Raw genomic sequence first — 20,321 nt, forward strand, 5'->3', positions numbered from 1 at the left:
GCCGAAGATCTTCGCCCTGTAGAGCGACCATGGGATTCTTGCGACGATAACCTAACGATAATTCTCTCGCGGCTAGAGCGGGCAAGCTTCGAAAATTCTAAAACCCTTCGAAAAAAAATTGACCCCAGATCAGCAGTATGGTCTGATGTTTGCCAGGGTAACGGCATTTGCATGCGGCAAGTCGGGATCTTTGGCGGCGGAGGATGCTGCACCGGCATCGCTTCGCAATCACAGAGGCGCCGGGGGCTAAAGAGACGACGGTCGATTCTGATGATCCGAAGCCTTCGCTGGGATGATCAATACACTTGCATCGTCGTTTTCGCTGAGCTTGGCGAGAACGAACCTCTACTCATCCGCTAGCGGCGTCTGCGCTCGCCACGGAATGTGGTTGAACGGGAAGGACCCTTTGCCAACCGCCCTAGAGCTCCGGGAGAACGCTACGATGCGAGCGAAGAATGCATTTTCGTCCCTGTGTCATCATCGCGTGGCTCCAAATTAGGTCCGCGCCCACCGCCAGTCTGAAACGCACGGGTGGATGCTTTTTTTTCTTTGACTTGTAGCACGTGCTGCATCACGCCGGGCAGCTGGGCATCGTGAGCGGGACTATTCCGGAGGAGATTGTGGCGGACCGTATGGTGAGCGTATCGCTGCTTGGCCTGGAGATGTCGGCTATACTCTGCTTACCGTGCAATCAACGTAGAGGGATCTGCAGCAGCGCAGGCGTAAAGAGGCTACGACTCGTGGGAGTTAAGTCGGAGCAATGCCGAAAGCGACAACGATGGGCAGATTGGGCACACCGGAGGCTTGAGGCTTGAAGGGTCCAGCATGGCGGAACTGTGGCAGTAATGCGGGCCACAGCCAAGGAGAGCGATGTCTCGCATGGACGAGCAACGATTCGCTGACGCTGAGGTGGGGTTGCACACGTGGAAAGTGCGGCACATTTACCACTCTCCAGGCTGAGAAACACGACAATCTCCGCAGGCATGACCGGCCCTCACAGTCAGGCATCGATCGACTGTAGACGAGATGTAGATCTGCCGAGCCTCTTTACACATGATGACGCGCGGACATGGTTGCTCGCAGTGCAGCGTCGCGAGATTTGACAAAGATGCCGTCAGCGATTTGAGTGCGCCCGACCAATGCAGCACCTCCTGCATGTCGAGGAACGCAGGCTGACCAGGCAAGGGTGCAACGTGCATTCCACGTTTTGGTGGCCTCAGCAGCAAACCTCCGGGCCTCTCAGTAACGGCGACGTGTTCCACATGGCCGTGGCACAGTACGACCAGTTCGTGGCAGCGGTCGCCACCAGAACGTTACGCGAAAACGGGTCCCAGGAGGTGAGCAAACGGCGGTGCAGATGCGAAACCTGGGTGTCGCTGGTATGTAAGAGGCTGCTGTGTCTGCGCAACGGCGCTTTGCTGCCTGGGGCGGCTTGGTGACACAGGTCGGTGCTCTGGGACAGGTTTGTGGAAGGGGCAGCTGTCTGCGTCAGGCCATACTGTGGCAGCAGCCTCTCTCAACAGAGCACAGAGGCACAACAGGATGCGCGTATCACTGGCCGTACCGGTCTTGCGTGCAGACGCAGACATGCAGCAACGTCGTCCCCTTTGAGCGCCTTGTCTCGCGTGGTGGCTGACTGAGATGGGGGCAGGCGGCGCCATCGTCGCCCACGACAGAGTGCATGCAGCTGCTCGCCGCGTGCTGAAGACGTCCAGGTCGTCGCAGCGAGCCTCTTCCGGCGGGCCCATGGCGTGGTCGCGGGCGGTCCCCTTTGTCGGCGTGCGGCGCTCAGAGACCTAGTCGTCGGCAGCGTCTCACCGTAGACAGGGGGCGGCAGAGGGCAGGGATGCCTCGTGGAAGCCCTTGGCCAAATACTTTATTCCCATGCGTTGGTGGCCGTGCATGCCGCCATGTGTCTCGTATGCGACTAGGAGGCCGCTGCGGTTAGTGCCTTTGTCATGGCCCAGCTCCAGGGCTAATTCGGCGCCATGCTAGGCCATCTTAGCTGTCTTAGGAGGGCGGTGTGAGGGCTGTTCAAGCGGCAGAAGACTCAGTGGTCACGGACCCCCAGACTGTGAAGGCCAATCCCAGCTAGGGTACCCACACATTGCCCTTCAGTGAGGTCCGCGATTTGATTCTCCGCGACCATCTTCTGCTCGGCATGCCCTTCCAGACGACATCTCTTCTCCCCTTGACTGCGTCTGTCTCCTCTGTGCCTGACAGCCTGAGCCCTCCCACCAGCGAGCCCCTCCACCCCCGACCCGACCACCACCACCACCACGACCCAGACCGACTGCCTATCGCACCTGCCTCCGCCGGCTCAGACGCACCTTCCGCGACTTCTTCAGCGAGCAAGAACAGCCCGCCCCCGCCTTCCTCCCGTGCCATCAACCACGCGAGACGCTACACCCTCTCCCGCTTCCCTCTCCTCCGCAAAGGCAGCCGCGAATTGAGCAGGACGCCTTCGACCACTAAGAGCCCCGCCGAATCGCCCTTTTACGCTACAGGTGCACCACGCTCCTCGCAGTCTCTTGCGCGTGGGCCCGATCTTTCTCCCGCACGCGAGCCCGCCAGCCCCCACGACGACGGCGACGTCATAGCTGAAGAGGCGGAAAACACACACCGATTGTCAGACAGGCCGAGAGCAGGCAAGCCCGACAAGATGCATCAAACAAGTTCGCGGTTACTCCGCATGACGGACGATGAGCGGCCTTTTACAAGGGTGAGTACAACCATCCAGCAACGTTTTGAACCCGCCGAGATCGGCCCAGCCCATAATTTCGTTACCTCCGTCACATCCCATGGAGCCGGATTTCCTAGTAGGTACTATTCCTACGAGACATCAGGGACCACCTGGGGAAAGCTTGGGAAGTTGGTCACAGTAACGACTATGATCCACTTCCAAAAGCCACCAAAGAGCAAAGGGGCCACCCTTTTGAAGCTTGCGCAGAACCACTGAGCGATCAGCTGCGACGAGCAATATCTCATATTCCCGAGATATTCACATTTCTATGGATTGGCGGAGGTCTGTTGTAGTACTGGATTTACTGCGTGCTTTTTCGGACCGATTTGAATTTCCACCGGGAATGCCGCGTGCTCGGAATGCGCCCGCAATCTGACACCTGCGTTGTGCCTTGGAACTTCCCGCAGCCGCTGCTATAGCAGTACCAAATTCTGAGCATGGGCAAGAATGTTGCTAACACATCAATTCAGGACTTCAAGGACCTCTTCTCGACGCTTATGGTTTCGCTTCCCCTCACAGCACACCGCGTTCGCTTTAGGATGATCGACTTCACCTTCACTTCGGATGAAGCAATTACCAACCTTGGATCCCTCAAATTCTCTCAGTCCAACCGCATGCCAGACCCCAAGGACTCATCACGTGTCGTCACGACGACCACTACGACCACCTTCTCAATGGCCAAGGAGATGGCTCGCTCCGTTTGCCAGAAGTTTCTTGAGGCTAAATTTGTTGAGTCGGTAGAAGGCAAGACAGATTTCATGAACAAGAGCTCGGTCTGGCAACTCACGCCCAAGGGCATTCACATTCTGGAGCGCTTTTGTACCCGCAACGGCATCGCTTCAGCCCACGTCAAGGCTGTCATTGAGTCTAACAGGAACCCGAGACAACTGGTTGTTCTCGAGCGCAACACTGAGACCGACAAGCTTCATCATGATGAACAGACGGTTGAGATCATCTTTCGCCGCTTTATCGGTACCACTGCCAATGAGACCCAGTCAGATTCTGACTCGATACATGAGTTTTCAAAGTGTGATGTCGGGGTCAAGCTTGTCAAACACCGACCCACTTCTCAGCGCCAGTTTGAGTACACCTTCAATGGACGCAACGCCGCACAGTGGTTGATGGACTGCTCAACCATGGTTGACCCCCGTGAAGCTATCGAGGTCGGCTCGCTATTCTTGCAGCTCAAACTTATTGCCCCAGTCGACCCTCGCAACTCAGAACACCAGTTCCAACCGTCAAAGCAGGTACACTACTATATCACCAATCACGGCGAGCGTGTCGCCGGCTGGCTCCTCGAGGAAGTTCCATCAGGCGGAGATGTAGCAGTCAAGTCAAGAGATGGCGTTGCCCGCGACTCCAACAGCAACCGTACCAACGTCATCATCCGTAACCCTTCATGGCGTCTATTGTACCGCGAGTTCCTCAAGGAAACCATGTGCGAGGAGAACCTCTCTTTCTATCTTGAGGTTCAACAGTTCAACAAGCAATATCGGGACGCTATCAACGACAAGGGTGATAACAAGGTCGAAACAATTCGGGAGACACTTGCTGCCGCATACGGTAAGACTGAACACGGTCCAATTTACAGACAATCTCTAATCAACCTCAGGTCTGTACAATGCTTTCTTGGCTCCCGGCTCTCCGAATGAGCTCAACATCGACCACAGTCTTCGCACACAGCTGGCTACTCGCATGACTCGTGCCGTTGGCGACGATGCAGCCATGTTGCAGAGTCTTAACGAAGTCGCCTCCTTATTCGAAAAGGCTCAGCAGTCTATCTTCAAGCTGATGTCCAGCGTACGTGCTAACTTCCACATTTGTGATTGTGATGGGTTGCTAACCTCACCACAGGACTCTGTGCCCAAATTCGTCAAGCATGCCAAGTATGGCCCTCAGCTCCGTGGTCTTGATGCCGCCGCAGCATCTGCCTACGTCGCTTCGCCCACTGCCACCCGATCATAGAATGAATATCGCGCCACCTTCACGACCGATTCTGAATCTCTTCGCAAGATAAAACGACGACGATATGCGAGTGCTGAACCATCTCAGGCCTAATCGCCTTAGTTGGATAGCTGGCATCACTTTCTTGGTGCATTTTTCTTTCGGCTCATCGACCTCTTCTCCTACTCCATTGCATCGAGTCATAGACTGCGGCGTTTTTGGGGTTCCGGGCCAAAACATTAGCATCGGGTGGTCGTTTGTGGAACTGTTCCTCTTTCCTTAGACCTACTCGACCTTCTGTTTACCTTTGTTGTCATTTCATTTCTTTCTTCACCTAGGCGGTCATAGCGGGATGGCGATCTGCGAGCACTCGTCACGAAACGTTTCCAACAACTGAAGCTGGAAGCTGATCTCTTTTTCTTCTTTTCCCCAACTGATACGAAAGTTTAAGACCGAAATTCGCAGTAGGTTACCCAGATCACTCATCTGAGGTAACCACGCGCGGCTGTATTCCGGCTGTTATTCCCGTAACTTTTACACTTTCCGACAAGCGAGAGTCTCAATGAGGATGATTGGGTCGACATAGCCACGGTTCTCTCGCCGAGTCTTTTGTCAGTTTAGGTTGAGGAAGGGTGACCATGATGTTGGATGTGGGGAAGGCACCCGTACGACAGACGAAGGCACTTGATTCGCATCGGACGGACGATGCGATGCGACTGAACCCTAGCGCACCCTAATAGGAGGTTTCCGATGATACCCTCATGCTATAGAAGAACTCATAACGATACTACACACTTTGTCTTATTGCTGGTAACGACGTCAACGCAAGTAATGGGCTCAATAGTCGCAAGCCATGGCATGCCTGCATTGTTGGACTGCACGGCCGCCTTACCTCAGCTTCCGCATTACATAAACATGTGCACCACCCTCGTGAAAACATCGACCACGCCTTTGCAAGTCTGGGCCCAAACTCTTTAGCATCCCCTAGCGCTACCCCCTCTGATCCAACATCGCAGTTACCTTCGCAGCAGCACGACCGGACATACCCTGCCTCAGCATCTGTCAGAAGTCAGGACGCAGGACTTGAGCGGACTTCGCGAATCATGTTGATCAGCGAAAATGCCAGGGGTCTCTGCAGTTAACTCCGAAAGCTACTTCTGTGGGCTTTGCTGGTAGGCTGGTGACATCGATGGAGATCACCGAAGATGTGGTGCGTTGCTGGCGCAGGCGATGTGCTCCGGGGTCCGTGGTTGGTGCGGAGGAAGACCGGGGAAGCTGTTTGGCGGAGGGTAAGGCTACGCATCGGAGCTCGGTGCCGAGAGTCGTTGTCGGAATTCGCTTTCGGCGAAAGCCCCGAAAGTCGAATGAACGGAAGGTGTACGTGAGATGGGGTGTTCATGCGGTGATAAGGTTCAAGGGGTGAGAACTGTCATACTATCAAAGTGAATGCAGGGTACGCAACGGCGATGCCAGCAACTTGGTAACACGGTGAGCCAAGCCTTTATTATCTATTTCGACCGTGATATGATTGTCGGGTACTCGTGCCTCGATGCCGAGCTCAGATCTACAAGGCACATGCATCAGAAGCGATCAAAACGCCGGTACTTGCTGAGTACGTCAGCCATCTGCATCTTTCGCTGCATAGTCAGCGTTTGCGATTCGACTTCGGAACAACCCTCTCGGGCCGGTGACCATCGTGCATCTCCGACCGCATATAGCCGTGCAGTGGCTTTCAGTGGGTTGCAGATTAGGTTTGTTAGATAGGGTTTTCTTAGAACAAACGGCGCAGTTCCCATGGAGTTTGGTGTACTCCGCCGTCGTGGTCTCCTCGGTCAGATGCATGTGATGCAGGGGAATATACATGGATTGCGGATGACTAATTCTGTCTCGAACGGCCGTGGTTGCGTCTCGCATTTGATGTATGTGGCAGGTGGTAGCGTTTTGTCCCCATGAACCCTCCGACAAGTCCACGAGCATCCTCTTCTGTCCAGTGTGAAAAGGGGGGACCCTGCATTGTGTAGTTAAAGTTTGAAATGCCACATGGTCATGCTGGGTGGCAGAAAACGTGCACTCGGTCCCGAGGATGTGGTAAGTTTTGCAAGCGTCGCTGTGTAGGATAGAAGAAGAGACTCGAATGTCAGTGGCGCTAAGCTGACTCCACAGATTACTCATAAAGTGTAAGGTGAGAAGGTAACGGGAAGTTTCTCACCTGTGCGTGTGAAGTCGGAGAAACGTAGATATCGTAGCGGTCTTGGATGTTGGGACAGAGCAGTATGCGATCTGCGCGTCTGCTGTGCGTGTACGAATGGAGGCCTGGTGGAGATAGACATACCACTGGATTTGATGGGCAGGGTCTTCACTCGCTCCGTCATCGATGCCATGCATGGCTAGTTGTTGCTTGTAGCGCCAAACGTCTAGGCCCGCGGACTCCGATGCTTCTTATGGTACGACGCGTAGTCGCGATCGACAGGTACACTTTCCCCGTCGAGCAAGCCTCTGCGAACCGAGGCATTTGTGGCTTGCAACGAAGAAGGCTTGTGTCTCGCGGGAATCGCGGGATTTGATGCTACATTCGGGGTAGGGAGGTGATGACGTCCTAGAGCTAAGGAGGTAGTGCGGAAGGGTTCCATGGGTGGAAAGAAGGTTTCGGCATGCGGTATCTTGGGCCGAGGCAGATCGGTTGACACGAGACAAACCTTGGAAGCGTCGCGACCACGTGAGCTGGCGTGTTCGCGTTGCGCGTGGCATCCAGTCCGTGCGCTCTGTTTTCGGGTCTGACGCGATCCTCGAGAGTGTTGCGATAGCGGCAATTAGGCACCAACATACAGTCAACACCACAAAATACCACCTGATCTCATTCGCGCATCTCAGGTCCTTTGTCCTCGATCGCTTTCAACTCGCTTCCCCGCACATACCTCCTCTACACCTCGACACCATGGGCCCGGCGCCGCCCAACAGCCAGATGGCTCCTCTGCCTACAAACCTGCCCTTCCGGCTCGTGAGTAAGACAATCGGGCAAGGCGCATATGCCTCGTACGTTGTAATCTCCCCTCGTCGAGTTTTAGGAGTCATTCGCTCATGGTAGATCTCCAGCATCCGTAAGGCCGTCCCGCACAACTCGCCCAAACCCGTCATCGCGATCAAGTTCATCAACAAAGAACATGCCCTCAAGACCGGCCGCCTCACTCCGAAACAAATCAAGATGGAGGTCGTCCTACACACACATCTCGGGAAGCACCAGAACATCATCCACTGCTTAGGGTCTGGGGAGGATGCGCTATGGACGTGGATCGCCATGGAGCTGGCTGAGGGCGGAGACTTGTTCGACAAGATCGAGGCGGACGAAGGTGTGGGCGAAGACATTGCGCATCTCTACTTCACGCAACTGGTCAACGCCGTCGCATATATGCACAGCATGGGTGTTGCGCATCGAGACATCAAACCTGAGAATGTGTTGCTGAGCGCCGAGGGGGATCTCAAACTCTCCGATTTCGGGTTGGCAGCATTGTTCAAGAAGGACGGGCAATTGCGACTCTGCAACACCGTATGTGGCTCGCCGCCGTACATTGCTCCGGAAATCGTATCAGGGAGGCGGAGCAAGAGGGCCGACATGCTAGACACCGGCTACGCGGCGAACATATGCGATGTCTGGAGTTGCGGCATTGTGCTCTTCGTCCTCCTAGTCGGCAACACCCCTTGGGATGAGCCAACCAAACGTTCTGCGGAGTTTAAGGAATACGTCGAAACTGGAGGACACACTACTGATGAACTTTGGAGCAAGATCCCAGCGGAGCTACTCAGTCTGCTCCGTGGCATGCTAAAAGTCGACCCAAAAGAGCGCTTTACTCTCGATGAGATCCGCACACACCCCTGGTGTACACGCAAGAACCCGTACCTGACTGCAAGCGGACGCAATGCAAATCCAGTAGGATTGGCGACACAGATGTTGTCGCAACTACGTATCGACTTCACAAGGCCACCAACGCAGTCACAAAGAGAATTCTCGCAAGACGCAGACGAAGATGGCGATGCGATGGACATAGACACTGATGCAGATCCTCGCCGCTCAAGCGCTGTAAACTTCCTCTCCTCCACACAGCCCGAAACTCCATCGGCAGAAACACCCTTCGACTGGGAGCGACCCCCACGTCTCGCCTCTCACGACGGCATTTCCGCCTCGCAGCCTGTTACAATCCCCGACAATCGTCCTATCAACATGAGCTCTACACCCTGTCTATCTCAACTCCCCTCATCGACACAGGATATGCTATCGCAGGACCCGTCCATGACACAATTCAGCTCGACTCCTGGTGTGCCTCTGACCTTTACGCAAGCAGCTCGAAAGTTTGCCGATATTCTTCCTTCTTATTCCCTGGCACGTTTCATCTCTCCGCATAACCTTGGTCTACTCTTGCCTCTCCTTCTTACAGCTCTGCACCGGCTAGGCGTCCCTTCACCGTCCTTCACCGAGACGCAGATCGAGGAAGCGGAAAGAGCGGGGACAGCCTCTATACGAGTAAAGATGGCGGATGGAAGACGACAAGGCCTGAATGGCCATATCGTTATCGAGAAGGCGGTCTACGATGGAAGTGCCTACTGGGAGGTGAGGTTTGTCAAAGCTAGTGGAGATCCTTTGGAGTGGAGAAGGTTCTTCAAGAACATGGTGCTTTGTGTTGGAGATGTTGTACTGCGGCCCAACTAGGCCAGACTGGAAACAGGACGTGAAGCACGATAGATGACGATATACCCCGGGTTATATAATGATGGGATGGGGACATGGGAGGTTGGTATCATAAACTATTCACAAATTCAACTTTGGTCGACTCTGCAACTTTCAGAAGTGCAATGGTATTAGGTGTCGCGATGTATAGGAAGTGGACAGGCGAAGTTGCTATGAACATTGGAACGCGAAGGCGGAAACACCACAGCCTATCTACAGCATCATAGCGCTGACGATAGCAGCAGCTGTAATCACCAAGCCACTTACTCCGACGATGCTTGCAGCGCTGTCGTCATCCCCATTTCCACTGCCTCCGCTTCCGCCTCCATTTCCCTTAGGTTGATCCTCCGCCTTCAGCTCACCCGGACCGTATGCCTTGAAGCCTCCAGAGATGGAACTCGCATGTCCCGTAGAGCCCTCGACACACTTGCTGTCATCCTGGAAGGCGTCCCAGGCTTGCTTCCAAGCAGCGTCAGGATCAGCGTAGGTTGTCGCAGTGTAGAAGATCTTGCAGTCACTGGCTTCGTAGATGTACTGCAGAGGCGTTCCCGAAGCATCACCTTTTCGGACCTGGTCTTGGGACTGAAGGCGTGATGATCGGTCTCCGGCGCGGGTAAGTACTTGCGGGACGTTGGCGACGGCAGAGAGGGCGGCGTCGTTGTCGGAATAGGCCGATAGGGAAAGAGCGGTGCTTATGTTCAATGCGACTTGGGCGTACTGTTGCCAGAAAAACAGAGGCGTTACTTCACCACCCTTTGATCCAGTCACAGTTTGGATGGGCTTGTTCTCTGGACGGCCACCGATTGTCACTGCCTTTACACCGGCGATGTTCTTGAGCTCTTCGTGGAAAGATGCGCAAGATGAACCACATAGGGCATCGGTGTACATGACGACGTTTTCCGCCTTGAAGGGGGTGGGGCGAGTGCCGTTCGTGAAATACCAGTCAGGGGGGAGGATAGACACTTGATCGGTATAGTTGTACCGCATTGTCCTCGTGAATGAGTCGCCGTTCAATTCGACCGGACCATCAAAGTCATCCCAGCCTTTGAAGTCGGCCCCGTCAGCATTGCGGAAGTGCCACCATGACCAATATCTGTACATGGAGCCCTCTTCTATGCTCTCATTGAGCAATGAGGCATACTCATTAGCCTTGGCGGAGTCACTTCTGATCTCATTGACCGCATCACCAATCTTGACAAAAGCATCGCTGGCCCTGTATCGCTGTCCAGAGAAAGGCTCCATCTCGGGGAACAGCTGTATGAATGTGTCGAGAAGTAGGTTTGTGCTGCCGCCTCCATTCTCGCGCAGATCGATGATGAGTTTCTGCTTGTTCTCGCCCATGCATTGAGTGAGGAAGGAAGAAACGGTTTGCTATGTGGCGGAGAAGATGACGTCAGTTCATGTCTGGTATGCACGCTGTTTATCAATGACTTACCTGAAAATCCGTGCCGAACTCACTTTCGGTCAAGTCACTACCCGGGTTGCTGAATGATATGATCTTGAGGACCGCTATATCATCATAACCTTCTCCACTGAGGAAGGCACCAACAACAACACCGTTCGAGTCCGCTGCAACAACGTTCTCCGCATAGGAACCGGGGGATGTTCCCATCGTTTGTCGTTTGTTGCGGTTTGTACCGAGAGGAATTCGAGGAACTGGTCCGGGAGCACTGGGCGCAATAATGTGGTTGAATACAGAAGGTAGCATGGGTTTTGGAAGAGCGACATCGGACGAGTCAGAAGCACCCTTTGTGCTAGCTGAGAGAGGTGAGTCGCTTGAACCGACGCAGAAGGTATCGAAGAAAGACTGTCCATCGGTTATGCCAACGAAGCTGCGATCTGTGCTAGCTCCGTTCGGAACGGAAGCTGTAGAGCCATTTGCCCAAGTGATATCAGTGCTGGGGCCGTCGTATTTCGTTTGATCCATAAACGCGCCAGTGTTATCCGTGTCTCCCTTTGCCAGCATGTTGTTGAGTAGTCCATCGGAGTCGATGTACTGTGACCAGGAATTAGACGTCAGGAAGTCGTATGGGTTCTGACCGTTGATTTCCGTGATCTCGGAAACATCTGAGCTACCCTCGGCTACACTTGCAACATCATCAGCCAAATAGAGCTTTGGAAGCGCTTTGCCATCCTCGGAGATGGACGCAACATTGGCCTGTCTGAAGAATGAGAACACCTGAAGTATATCAGGCCGGTAGTTGAAGTGGAAATTTCCGGTCCGGATAGTGATGTTTTGGATGGCGAGTTGAACCGCATATTCGCTGGAGAAAGAATCGAGGTTGTTCTTTACGTTGTCCAGTTCGGCTTCGATATCCAGGGGTCCGAACTCCCAGTCATCGCCAGGTTTCTTCAGCCATACGAGTTCAGACTGGAACTGCCAAAGCTCCTTTAGCTCATCGATCAGTTGAGAGTTTCCTTGGACGTCAACTGGGACTGAATCCAGACAGTCAAACGCGGCCTGTGCCTCGATACTCGTCGATTCCTGGAGCTGTGACGCAACACTCGCGCATGGCTCAGAGGAGGAGGATTGCGCTGCGACGAGTGCTGTTGAAGCCAGGAGTAGTGTATTCTTCAGCATAATGATGTGTGTTGGCCTCGAGGCCGGTCTCGTCCAAAGAAATAGGAAGGATTATTGGACGACGCACGAGCAGTGAATAAAACAAAGTACACTGCTCAACAAGATAGTACAAGACCCACGTGGCCGAGAGGGAAGTGACAGCCGAAGTGTTGGGAACTTCAAAAGCTGGTGATGTCTCAGCTGAAGGACAGCAGGATATTCCTACCTGATATAGGAGTATAAACGAGTAAACGAGCAAAGGCGCACCCTGAAGTGCTTTACCTTCATCGGTCTAGGCTCTCGGGAGGCCTGAGCCGCAATCAGATGGATGAGTGATAGCGTCAGGATCTCCGCAATCGACATCCGCCTTTGAGTTAGCTAGCCTGCTAGTAAGGCTGAAAATCTACAACCTACCAATAAACATTGCTCAGCTGCGATCTTTGCACCGCCCATCCGGCGTCCATAGCCCATCTCTGCATCATGGAACAATGCAAGCCATTACAAAGCGCATCGCGGGCGCGACATTACGTCTTGGCTCAAACACACATGTGCATCGAGGCGTTTACTGGGGGACGTGGATTGGAATTGCGCGAGACCATAGGCGAGTCCAACCGCCAATGAGATCATCAAACGCTAAGTGCAATAGCTTTTTCTCGCATGTTTATGTCGCTTTTTGCTGGTGTGCCACCGCACAGCAGTAGCGCGCCAAGCATGGCTCAGTAGCATGCAGTATTGAGGGTGAGGCGCGGACGAGTATCCAATGCAGCATGGCGCTTGCATGGCTAGGCGAGCGACCAGAGCTATTACGGCCACCGGTCAGGGTCCACCAGACATATTCTTGACAAAAGATGGCAAGCTGTGAGAACAGCAAGAGTTTGTGGAAATGTGCAATATTCAGATGTTGAGCGTAATGGATGAATGTTGCTGTTCATGTTACGTTCTGTAACGTCAACATGCCCCTGAGGTCGTGCCAAGACCTCCACGTTTGACAGGTACATCTCATGTCGTGCACGCAGTTCAACCACCACCTCTCAAAATTTACCGCATTTAGAAACATGACGAATCGGATCTGCCTAGCGGAAGGCTTATTGTACGGGATGCTCGTTGCATCATCTTGAGGTAGACTACAAGCTCAACGGGATACCATTCATGGGTAAGTGCCATCTGATGCTCACCCGAACCCGCCAACACTAGTCCCGATCCCCTACCGGCCTGCGCAAATCTTGAGACAGTGCGTAGTACATGGCTTGATATGGCTGCCTCCCGAGGTGCAGGACAGGTCAGAAGCTGAAGTATCAGGCAGCCGCCATATTCGGCCCGTCAAATACGAGATCGCTGTTTGGCAGGGTGAGGACACTAGACATACAATTCGGCCCCCATCTGTGACGATATTCCACCGCCTCATCAGGCCCTCAGGCACCAAGCTGAAGCAGCTGATCAAATGATCGGATGCCTGACTGAACCGACTTTGCGACGTGGTCGACGATCCAAGGGTGTGTCATAACGTCGTCAAGACTCATCCGCTTCTCAGCATCCAAATTGAGCAACTTTTGCGAAGTCAGTACGGCTTTGTTGTGAGCACACATAAGGCGAGAGGGTGTCACTTACCTCGCGAATCAGCTCCTCCGCGCGCTCGCTGACATGTCCTGGGAACTTGATGCCTTTACCCTTGAAGTTCGCAATCTTCTTTTGTGTGCTCTTCATGTCTTTCATCTCGAATGGCGGCTTACCCACAAGAAGCTCGTACATCAAGACGCCCAGACTCCACTGGTCGATCGCCTTCGTGTACCACCCTCCGCTCATTCCGGGCTTGAGCGTCATGACCGCAACCTCTGGGCTTAGGTAATCTAGTGTGCCGCACACCGTTGATCGGAACCCTGACTCTGAGTGTACGGAGTATCCAAAGTCAGCAAGCTTGATCTCGCCGTGGAAACCAAGTAGTATGTTTTCGGGCTTGATGTCGCGGTGCATGATGTTTTTGCTATGCATGTAGCGCAGTGCGGACGTGAGTTGAGCGATATAGACGGCTGTTTGGTGCTCTGTGAACCTACCCTTGGGCTGCTTGTTCATCTTCGAGTAAAGACTGCCACCCGGAGCAAATTCGAGCACAAGGTATATCGATTCGTCGTCGTGAAACCATGACAGTAACTTCAAGATGTTCTTATGCGCGAGGTTTTGATGGATCTCTAGCTCGCGGCGTATCAACTTCTCCTCTTCTTGTGTTGTAGCCTGCGCTTTTGATATGATCTTGAGAGCGCACACGTAATCTGTCGCGAGATGACGGGCGAGGTATACGCGCCCAAATTTCCCACGACCAAGCGTACCGCCGACTTCGAAGTCGCGCGCTGTGAGCGAAGGATGGGGATCGGAGCCGGTGGATAGGATTGATGACGCTGCGGGGTCGCTCCGCAGTTCGTCGCTGGTGGAGGAGACATTAAGGCCAGTAGCGGGCTCATCGATGACGGAAAGTCGTTTTGCTGTTCGTTGGAGACGCTCTCGCTCGTCGACCGTCTTGCTCCTCGTTCCTGGTTTGGTAACCTTCGGTTGTTTGGTTGGCCGGAGAGCGTTGAGCTTCGCTTTCGTGTTCTGTATCTGCCCACATGTCAAAAGCAAACACCAAGGTGAGAGAAGCGATTACTTACCGACGACTTCAAGGTTGCAAGAACAGAACTAGAATGGGTAGCGCTCGGGGAGGCTGGGACATCTGCGTTTGCTGTGGACTTGCTGGGCGCCATGTTGTTCTGCTGGCGGTAATCGTCAGGCTGACAGTTCATGTTACTGTGATCGAGAACTTTGCTACACTCCATAAAGTGAAGGCGCGTAAATGACGACATCGCGCTCTCATTGCTCTAGTTTCAGTCTCGTTTGGTTCTTGTCACCAGGTGAACGAAGGTCTCAGTTTTCGCAACACCGACCACCACAACAAACGCTCAACGCCCATCACCGTCACTGTCAACATTGCAACATGGATTTCCTCACCTCTGATATAGTATAACTGGTAGCCTCTGGTATAAAGACGTTGACTTTCAAGAGTTATTCATCAAGACTCGAGTCCGGCCTGGCGCCGTTGGGCATATCGCCTGCTCAGCTCGCTAGGTCAAGGTCGCCGATTCGAGCATCGACAAAGACAGAAGCGAGACAGCACAGACCGTGGTCTGGTTTAAGAAATTAAGGAGGCTGTCAGCATACGGTGCGTGAGAGGGGCACCTATCTAAGTTCTGTCTTTTTGCTCTTTTGTGTATGCCATCTTTTTACTCACGTGAAGCAGTATGCCCTCTCTCTTGCTGCGCCGTTCTGTGCTCGGGTATGTATGCGATGGCGTAGCACGATGTGGCTTGAATCCCTGACATAGATATTAGTATTTTTCTAAGCAGTAGGGACTCTAACCGTACAAGAAGAGTGCATGTGAGAAGCTATCACGGCAGCAGGCCTAGCCGCTGCTCAACCGCTACCACAATCTCCCTCCAATCTTTCATCGCGCCGCCACCAATGTCTCCACACGCTAGCTCTTTCTCCATAGGTTGCAGTACCTCATACCAGCCTCCATTCTTTACTCCCCACTCTTCTTCCAGCACATGCAACTGTTTCTTGGTGATGGGCTGGAACCACATAGCGGTATTCATGCTCGGAGCGACCACTATCCTCTTCTTCTGTATGCCGCCATCTTCTTGCGGCCATTGCACGCCTGGTATACTCCTCACTGGATCGATCAGACCTGTGGTATCCCATGCGCGCGCGACGGACAGCAGGAGGTTGTCTGACCAACCCTGTGTGATCTTGGCGAGTAGATCGGCACTCAAGGGTGCAATGACCATGATGTCTGCCCATCGCCGTAGCTCAATGTGGAGGATCTTGTTGCCTCGGATCCATGGCTCTCTCCACTCGTCCTCGTCAAAGTATACTCCATCCACGTTCGGCAACGCCTCTATCTCCTCTATCGAAGGCTGCTCCCCGCTCTGGCCTTGCAAGAAGTTGGTTGCCGCAGCCGTGAAGACAAGCCGTATTCGTACGTTCGCGTGTTTCGCAAGCGCGTTGATCATGTTCGGTATCTTGATGGTCGCAACAGAACCTGAGGCGCATAGGAGGACATGGATGGTGTCATCGTGGTGATCGAAGGCGAAAGGGTCTGTCTTGAGCGGGTCGTGGACTTGATGCTGGACGGGTCTGATGTTGAGCGGCTTGAGGTCGCGTACTTCGGCGGTCATGCTGTGCTGCCTTTACTAGATTATCCGTAGGTGTAAGTGCGCGAGCAGATTGTCTGAGGTTGAACGTCGGCGTCGCGTAAGCATGGCGACCGCATTACAAAGAAGGTACCGGGGCATGCATTGGTGGGGGGAGGTGATGTGGTGAGGTTTGACGGACGCTAACTTGGTCATCGGGGAGCTTGGCAGGAACCTTGGGAACCTTGTCGCCTGCCGCGACGTGTGAGAGACCTCCATGCCAAGCGACACAACGTGCAACGCGTCAAATACGGCCTGGATGCCTGATGCTTCACTCCGGACCAACTGGTACCTCCTTCAGGCTTCAGCCATGTGACCGGAGCTCTGGTAGCTTATCTCCGTCTTGCTCCGCCGACTCCAGAGCGGGGAATTTCACGATGCTCAATTCTTCGGACGAACAAACAAATTGCTCACAGAGTCGGCCCTTAGGTTTCAATCTCCGTTGAGGTACTACGTCTCAATGGGATGTGAAGCTACAGTACTCGTGGCAGATGCATAGGTATGATCTCATGCATAGCGGGGTTAAGAAGTTAGTGGCAAGTGAGGTCAATGCGGGTGGGATACCAGCGTCATTGCAATCAGGTACCCGATAATTAAGCTTATTCTACTTCGTCCGTTCCAGTGCCTACTTCACACTTAAAATCAAGTCCATCTTTGTCGAATTGCACAACAACCTGTCTTCTATCTCAACCAAGCTTCATTACTCGATACCACAATGTCTCTGCCCACTGCACCTCTCGGTCGCGATGGCCCTCAAGTCAACCGCCTGGGCTTCGGCCTCATGGGCCTGTCCTCATTCTATGGCAAGCCGAAGCCAGACTCTGAACGTCTGGCAATGCTTGACTTGGCCCATAAGCTAGGCGAACGCTTCTGGGACTCTTCTGATGTGTATGGTTATCGGGTCAATGGGTCTGACAACGGCTAACAGCTATTCTAGTTACGGCGACAACGAAGACTTGATAGGGCAGTGGTTCAAGGCCAACCCCGAAAAGCGCAAGGATATCTTTCTTGCTACCAAGTTTGCTTTCAAGGACTCGATGGGTACAATCGACACTTCTCCAGAACACGTCAGTCAACCTACATAAAGACTGCGGCTGAGACATACGCTGACTTCGTAATCCCACTTTTAGGTCAAAGTGGCCATCGAGAAGTCTCTTCAGCGTCTCGGAATCGAGCAGGTAGACCTTTACTACTGTCACCGCGTCGACCAGAAGACGCCAATTGAGCTCACCGTGCAAGCCATGGCCGACCTCGTCAATCTCAAGAAAGTGAAGTATCTCGGTCTGTCAGAAGTCAGCTCCGAGACTCTACGAAGAGCGCACAAGGTCCACCCCATCTCGGCCGTACAGGTCGAATACTCCCCCTTCGCGCTGGAGATCGAGAGCAAGCAAGTCGATCTACTCAAGACATGTCGCGAGCTTGGAGTGGCAGTTGTCGCCTACTCTCCGCTAAGCCGCGGGATGCTGACCGGCGCCATCAAGAGCCCCGACGACTTTGAGGAAGGCGACTTCCGTAGCTATGCGCCCCGATTCAGTGCCGAGAACTTCCCCAAAAACCTGAAGCTCGTGGACCGCATCACCGAGATTGCAAAGGCGAAGGGTGTTACGCCTGGTCAGTTGACACTGGCGTGGTTGATGGCACAGGGTGACGACATCTTCCCAATCCCGGGTACTACCAAGCCTGAGCGCCTGGAGGAGAACGTCGGGAGTGTGAAGGTTGAGCTAAGCAAGGAGGAGGAACAGAAGATTCGCAAGGCGTGCGAAGAGGCAGAGGTTAGCGGTGGACGCTATCCTGAGAGCTTTATGAAGATGTGCTATGCCGACACGCCGTCGCTGGATGAGTACCGCGATAGTGGTGCGGACAAAGCGGGGGCCGAAGGAAAGCCGACCCACACAGCAGATATCATTGGTGGATCATAGAGTACCACGTGGAACAATAAAGCGCAGACAACGCTCGATAACCTGGAGTATTCCTGGAAATGAAAGCTATGTAGATATACGTTCAATTGGACACTCCGGCCTTTCAACTCTTGCGCCGCATACCAAATAAGTCTGTAAGCTAGGTCGCATAACCGACGACTGACTAAGTGATAAATGTGAGAGCGAAGAAAACAAATACTCCGAGAAGTCACCCTACTTCAAAAGTTGGAGGAAAGGATACATTCCATCTCTAGCGTACAGCAAGCCTGACTATGACATCGCTTTGCCTCACAAACCCAGCATTGAACGTCTTCCAGGGTCGATCATGAGCCATATGCATGTCGAAACAGCGGAGGAGCTCTGGAACGAGTTTGTGAACTTCCGCCAACGCAACCTAAGGAAGATGTGTGATCAGTATACCAACAATAGAAACGACCCTAGTACAATGCATCTCCCATAGAAAACTTACGTTCTTCCCGATACATGTCCTCTTTCCTGCACCGAACAGGAACATCCCCCTTTCCATCTCGAATTTTCGGGCCTCGCTCTCTAGCCAGCGCTCTGGTCGAAACTCCAAAGCGTCTTCGCCGAAGAGCTTTTTGTCATATTGTACTATCTGCGGATTGATACCGACGTGGTATCCAGCCGGAATGTGGACGCCAGACAGGATAATACCCTGTGCAGGAGCTATACGACTCATGTTGAATCCGGTACTTGGAAAGAGGCGAGAGGCTTCTTTAATGCACGCACTGATATACGGTAGGTGCTTCGTTGATTCTGCGAAGCTGACAGGTGTGCTGAGGAGGTGTTGCTGGGTCTGTAGCTCCTGGGTTGCTTTAGACATGGCGTCGGGTGTCCTCATAAGGTAGTATAAAACTGCCCTCAAGTTGACAGCGACAGAATCAGCGCCGGCCATGATGCCAGCCCAAGACTCCAATGTGACTTCTTTGTGTGTGAACCAAGCTTCACTATCTTTCTGCCCCACTTTGCGTAGGAGCTGAGAAAGGATGTCTTGACTCTGATCGTCCGCTTCTGCCGAGCGTTGTAGTCGAAGTTGTGTCTGGCGTTTAGCTTCCACCACGGTAGCTTGTACGCCTTTGAACTGCTTCAAATTGCTAGGAACACACATGGCTGCCAGCATGATGATGCTGCGCATGTAGGTCGGTGCCGCAGTAATGAAAGCAAGAAGCGGGGCAGCGTTGTGTACAGATTCAATGAAGGAATCCACATGTGTACCTTTCTCCAAGAAACCAAAGGATTGACCGAAAAGGACGTGCCCAATTACATCATGAGCGAATAGTTCGAGCCAAAGCCCCAGGTCTACCTCTTCGTTTGTTTTGGCAAATTTGTCCAGCCGCATTTTCAACAAGTTTGTGCAATCATCGATCGCACTTTGATGCTTCAGAATGCTGACCATTTGATAGGCAGGCTGAACAACCCGACGATACCTGGTGTGCTTCTCTTCGTCCGTCTCGGTGAAGAGGTCTGCGTGCTCGCTGATACCTCGTGGGCGGAAAGAAACATACCTACCGATTTAGCAGTCATACACAGCATGCGTATGGTACCTGTAAGCGTGACTTACCAGTCCGTCTTGGTCAAAGGATTCTGGGTAGGATATATGAGGGATATCGCGTCTGGATCACTGGAGCTAACTTCGTTTGGAGCGATGCGTATAAGAGGGCCATACTGCTCATGTAGCTCGCGTTGGACGACCTCAAGATCACCAAGAAACATGTGGTACACTGTTGGTAAATTCCGTGTTAGCAAGGTTGGCTTTTTAACAAGCTATGTCCCGAGCTTGGGACGAAAAGCAGTGGCTGCGAGTCCGTTGTGGCAATAAGAATGCAGATTTGAGGGGGTTCTTACTACTCAGCAATTAGCATTTCTCGTACCGCACGATTTTTTGGAGCGTGAGCACCTGAGCCACGTTCGCGAGGTGGCAGGCCATAACGGGCCCGGTACGCGTGCAAGTGGGTGTAGTGTACGACAATAGACGATCCATATAGCCCAGTATGCTGCAAGCAAAAGAAGGATGTCGGTTGCAGAAGGCACTCGCAAAAGTTCGTTCATCGCCATTTTCAGTTGTCGCGATTGTGTTGATCACACCGAGGATGTGCAGTGGGCAGCTGCAGTGTAGGCATCGGACGCTCTTAAGTAGATGTGCCAAGCTTGTGTGCAACCACTCTGTGATGGTTTGTAGGTACGGCAGTTCCCT

The 20,321-nt window shown here is 53.2% G+C and overlaps 6 protein-coding genes across 6 annotated transcripts; 3 read left to right on the top strand and 3 right to left on the bottom strand.

Moving 5' to 3' along the window:
* Positions 1-2,161: 2,161 nt before the first annotated feature.
* On the top strand, positions 2,162-4,708 carry J4E84_004798 (uncharacterized protein; the record flags this gene model as incomplete). Its single annotated transcript, XM_049387400.1, has 4 exons — positions 2,162-2,722; positions 3,214-4,306; positions 4,356-4,543; positions 4,598-4,708. The coding sequence occupies 4 exons, from the start codon at positions 2,162-2,164 to the stop codon at positions 4,706-4,708; spliced, it is 1,953 nt and encodes a 650-aa protein (XP_049245173.1).
* Positions 4,709-7,622: 2,914 nt separating this feature from the next.
* J4E84_004799 (uncharacterized protein) lies at positions 7,623-9,389 on the top strand (the record flags this gene model as incomplete). The annotated part of the gene is made up of 2 exons (XM_049387401.1): positions 7,623-7,720; positions 7,781-9,389. 2 exons carry the CDS (start codon positions 7,623-7,625, stop codon positions 9,387-9,389), a joined length of 1,707 nt encoding a protein of 568 aa, XP_049245174.1.
* A 231-nt stretch (positions 9,390-9,620) lies between these two features.
* Positions 9,621-11,988, bottom strand: J4E84_004800 (uncharacterized protein; the record flags this gene model as incomplete). Its single annotated transcript, XM_049387402.1, has 2 exons — positions 9,621-10,778; positions 10,843-11,988. The coding sequence occupies 2 exons, from the start codon at positions 11,986-11,988 to the stop codon at positions 9,621-9,623; spliced, it is 2,304 nt and encodes a 767-aa protein (XP_049245175.1).
* A 1,506-nt stretch (positions 11,989-13,494) lies between these two features.
* On the bottom strand, positions 13,495-14,741 carry J4E84_004801 (uncharacterized protein; the record flags this gene model as incomplete). Its single annotated transcript, XM_049387403.1, has 3 exons — positions 13,495-14,543; positions 14,610-14,615; positions 14,735-14,741. 3 exons carry the CDS (start codon positions 14,739-14,741, stop codon positions 13,495-13,497), a joined length of 1,062 nt encoding a protein of 353 aa, XP_049245176.1.
* A 642-nt stretch (positions 14,742-15,383) lies between these two features.
* J4E84_004802 (uncharacterized protein) lies at positions 15,384-16,172 on the bottom strand (the record flags this gene model as incomplete). Its single annotated transcript, XM_049387404.1, has 1 exon — positions 15,384-16,172. The coding sequence occupies one exon, from the start codon at positions 16,170-16,172 to the stop codon at positions 15,384-15,386; it is 789 nt and encodes a 262-aa protein (XP_049245177.1).
* A 730-nt stretch (positions 16,173-16,902) lies between these two features.
* Positions 16,903-18,106, top strand: J4E84_004803 (uncharacterized protein; the record flags this gene model as incomplete). Its single annotated transcript, XM_049387405.1, has 3 exons — positions 16,903-17,075; positions 17,125-17,254; positions 17,318-18,106. 3 exons carry the CDS (start codon positions 16,903-16,905, stop codon positions 18,104-18,106), a joined length of 1,092 nt encoding a protein of 363 aa, XP_049245178.1.
* Between the last annotated feature and the right edge of the window lie 2,215 nt (positions 18,107-20,321).

Source organism: Alternaria hordeiaustralica, assembly GCF_023758085.1.
Source record: "Alternaria hordeiaustralica strain BMP 2776 chromosome Unknown scaffold_7, whole genome shotgun sequence".
Classification (NCBI taxonomy): Eukaryota; Fungi; Ascomycota; class Dothideomycetes; order Pleosporales; family Pleosporaceae; genus Alternaria; species Alternaria hordeiaustralica.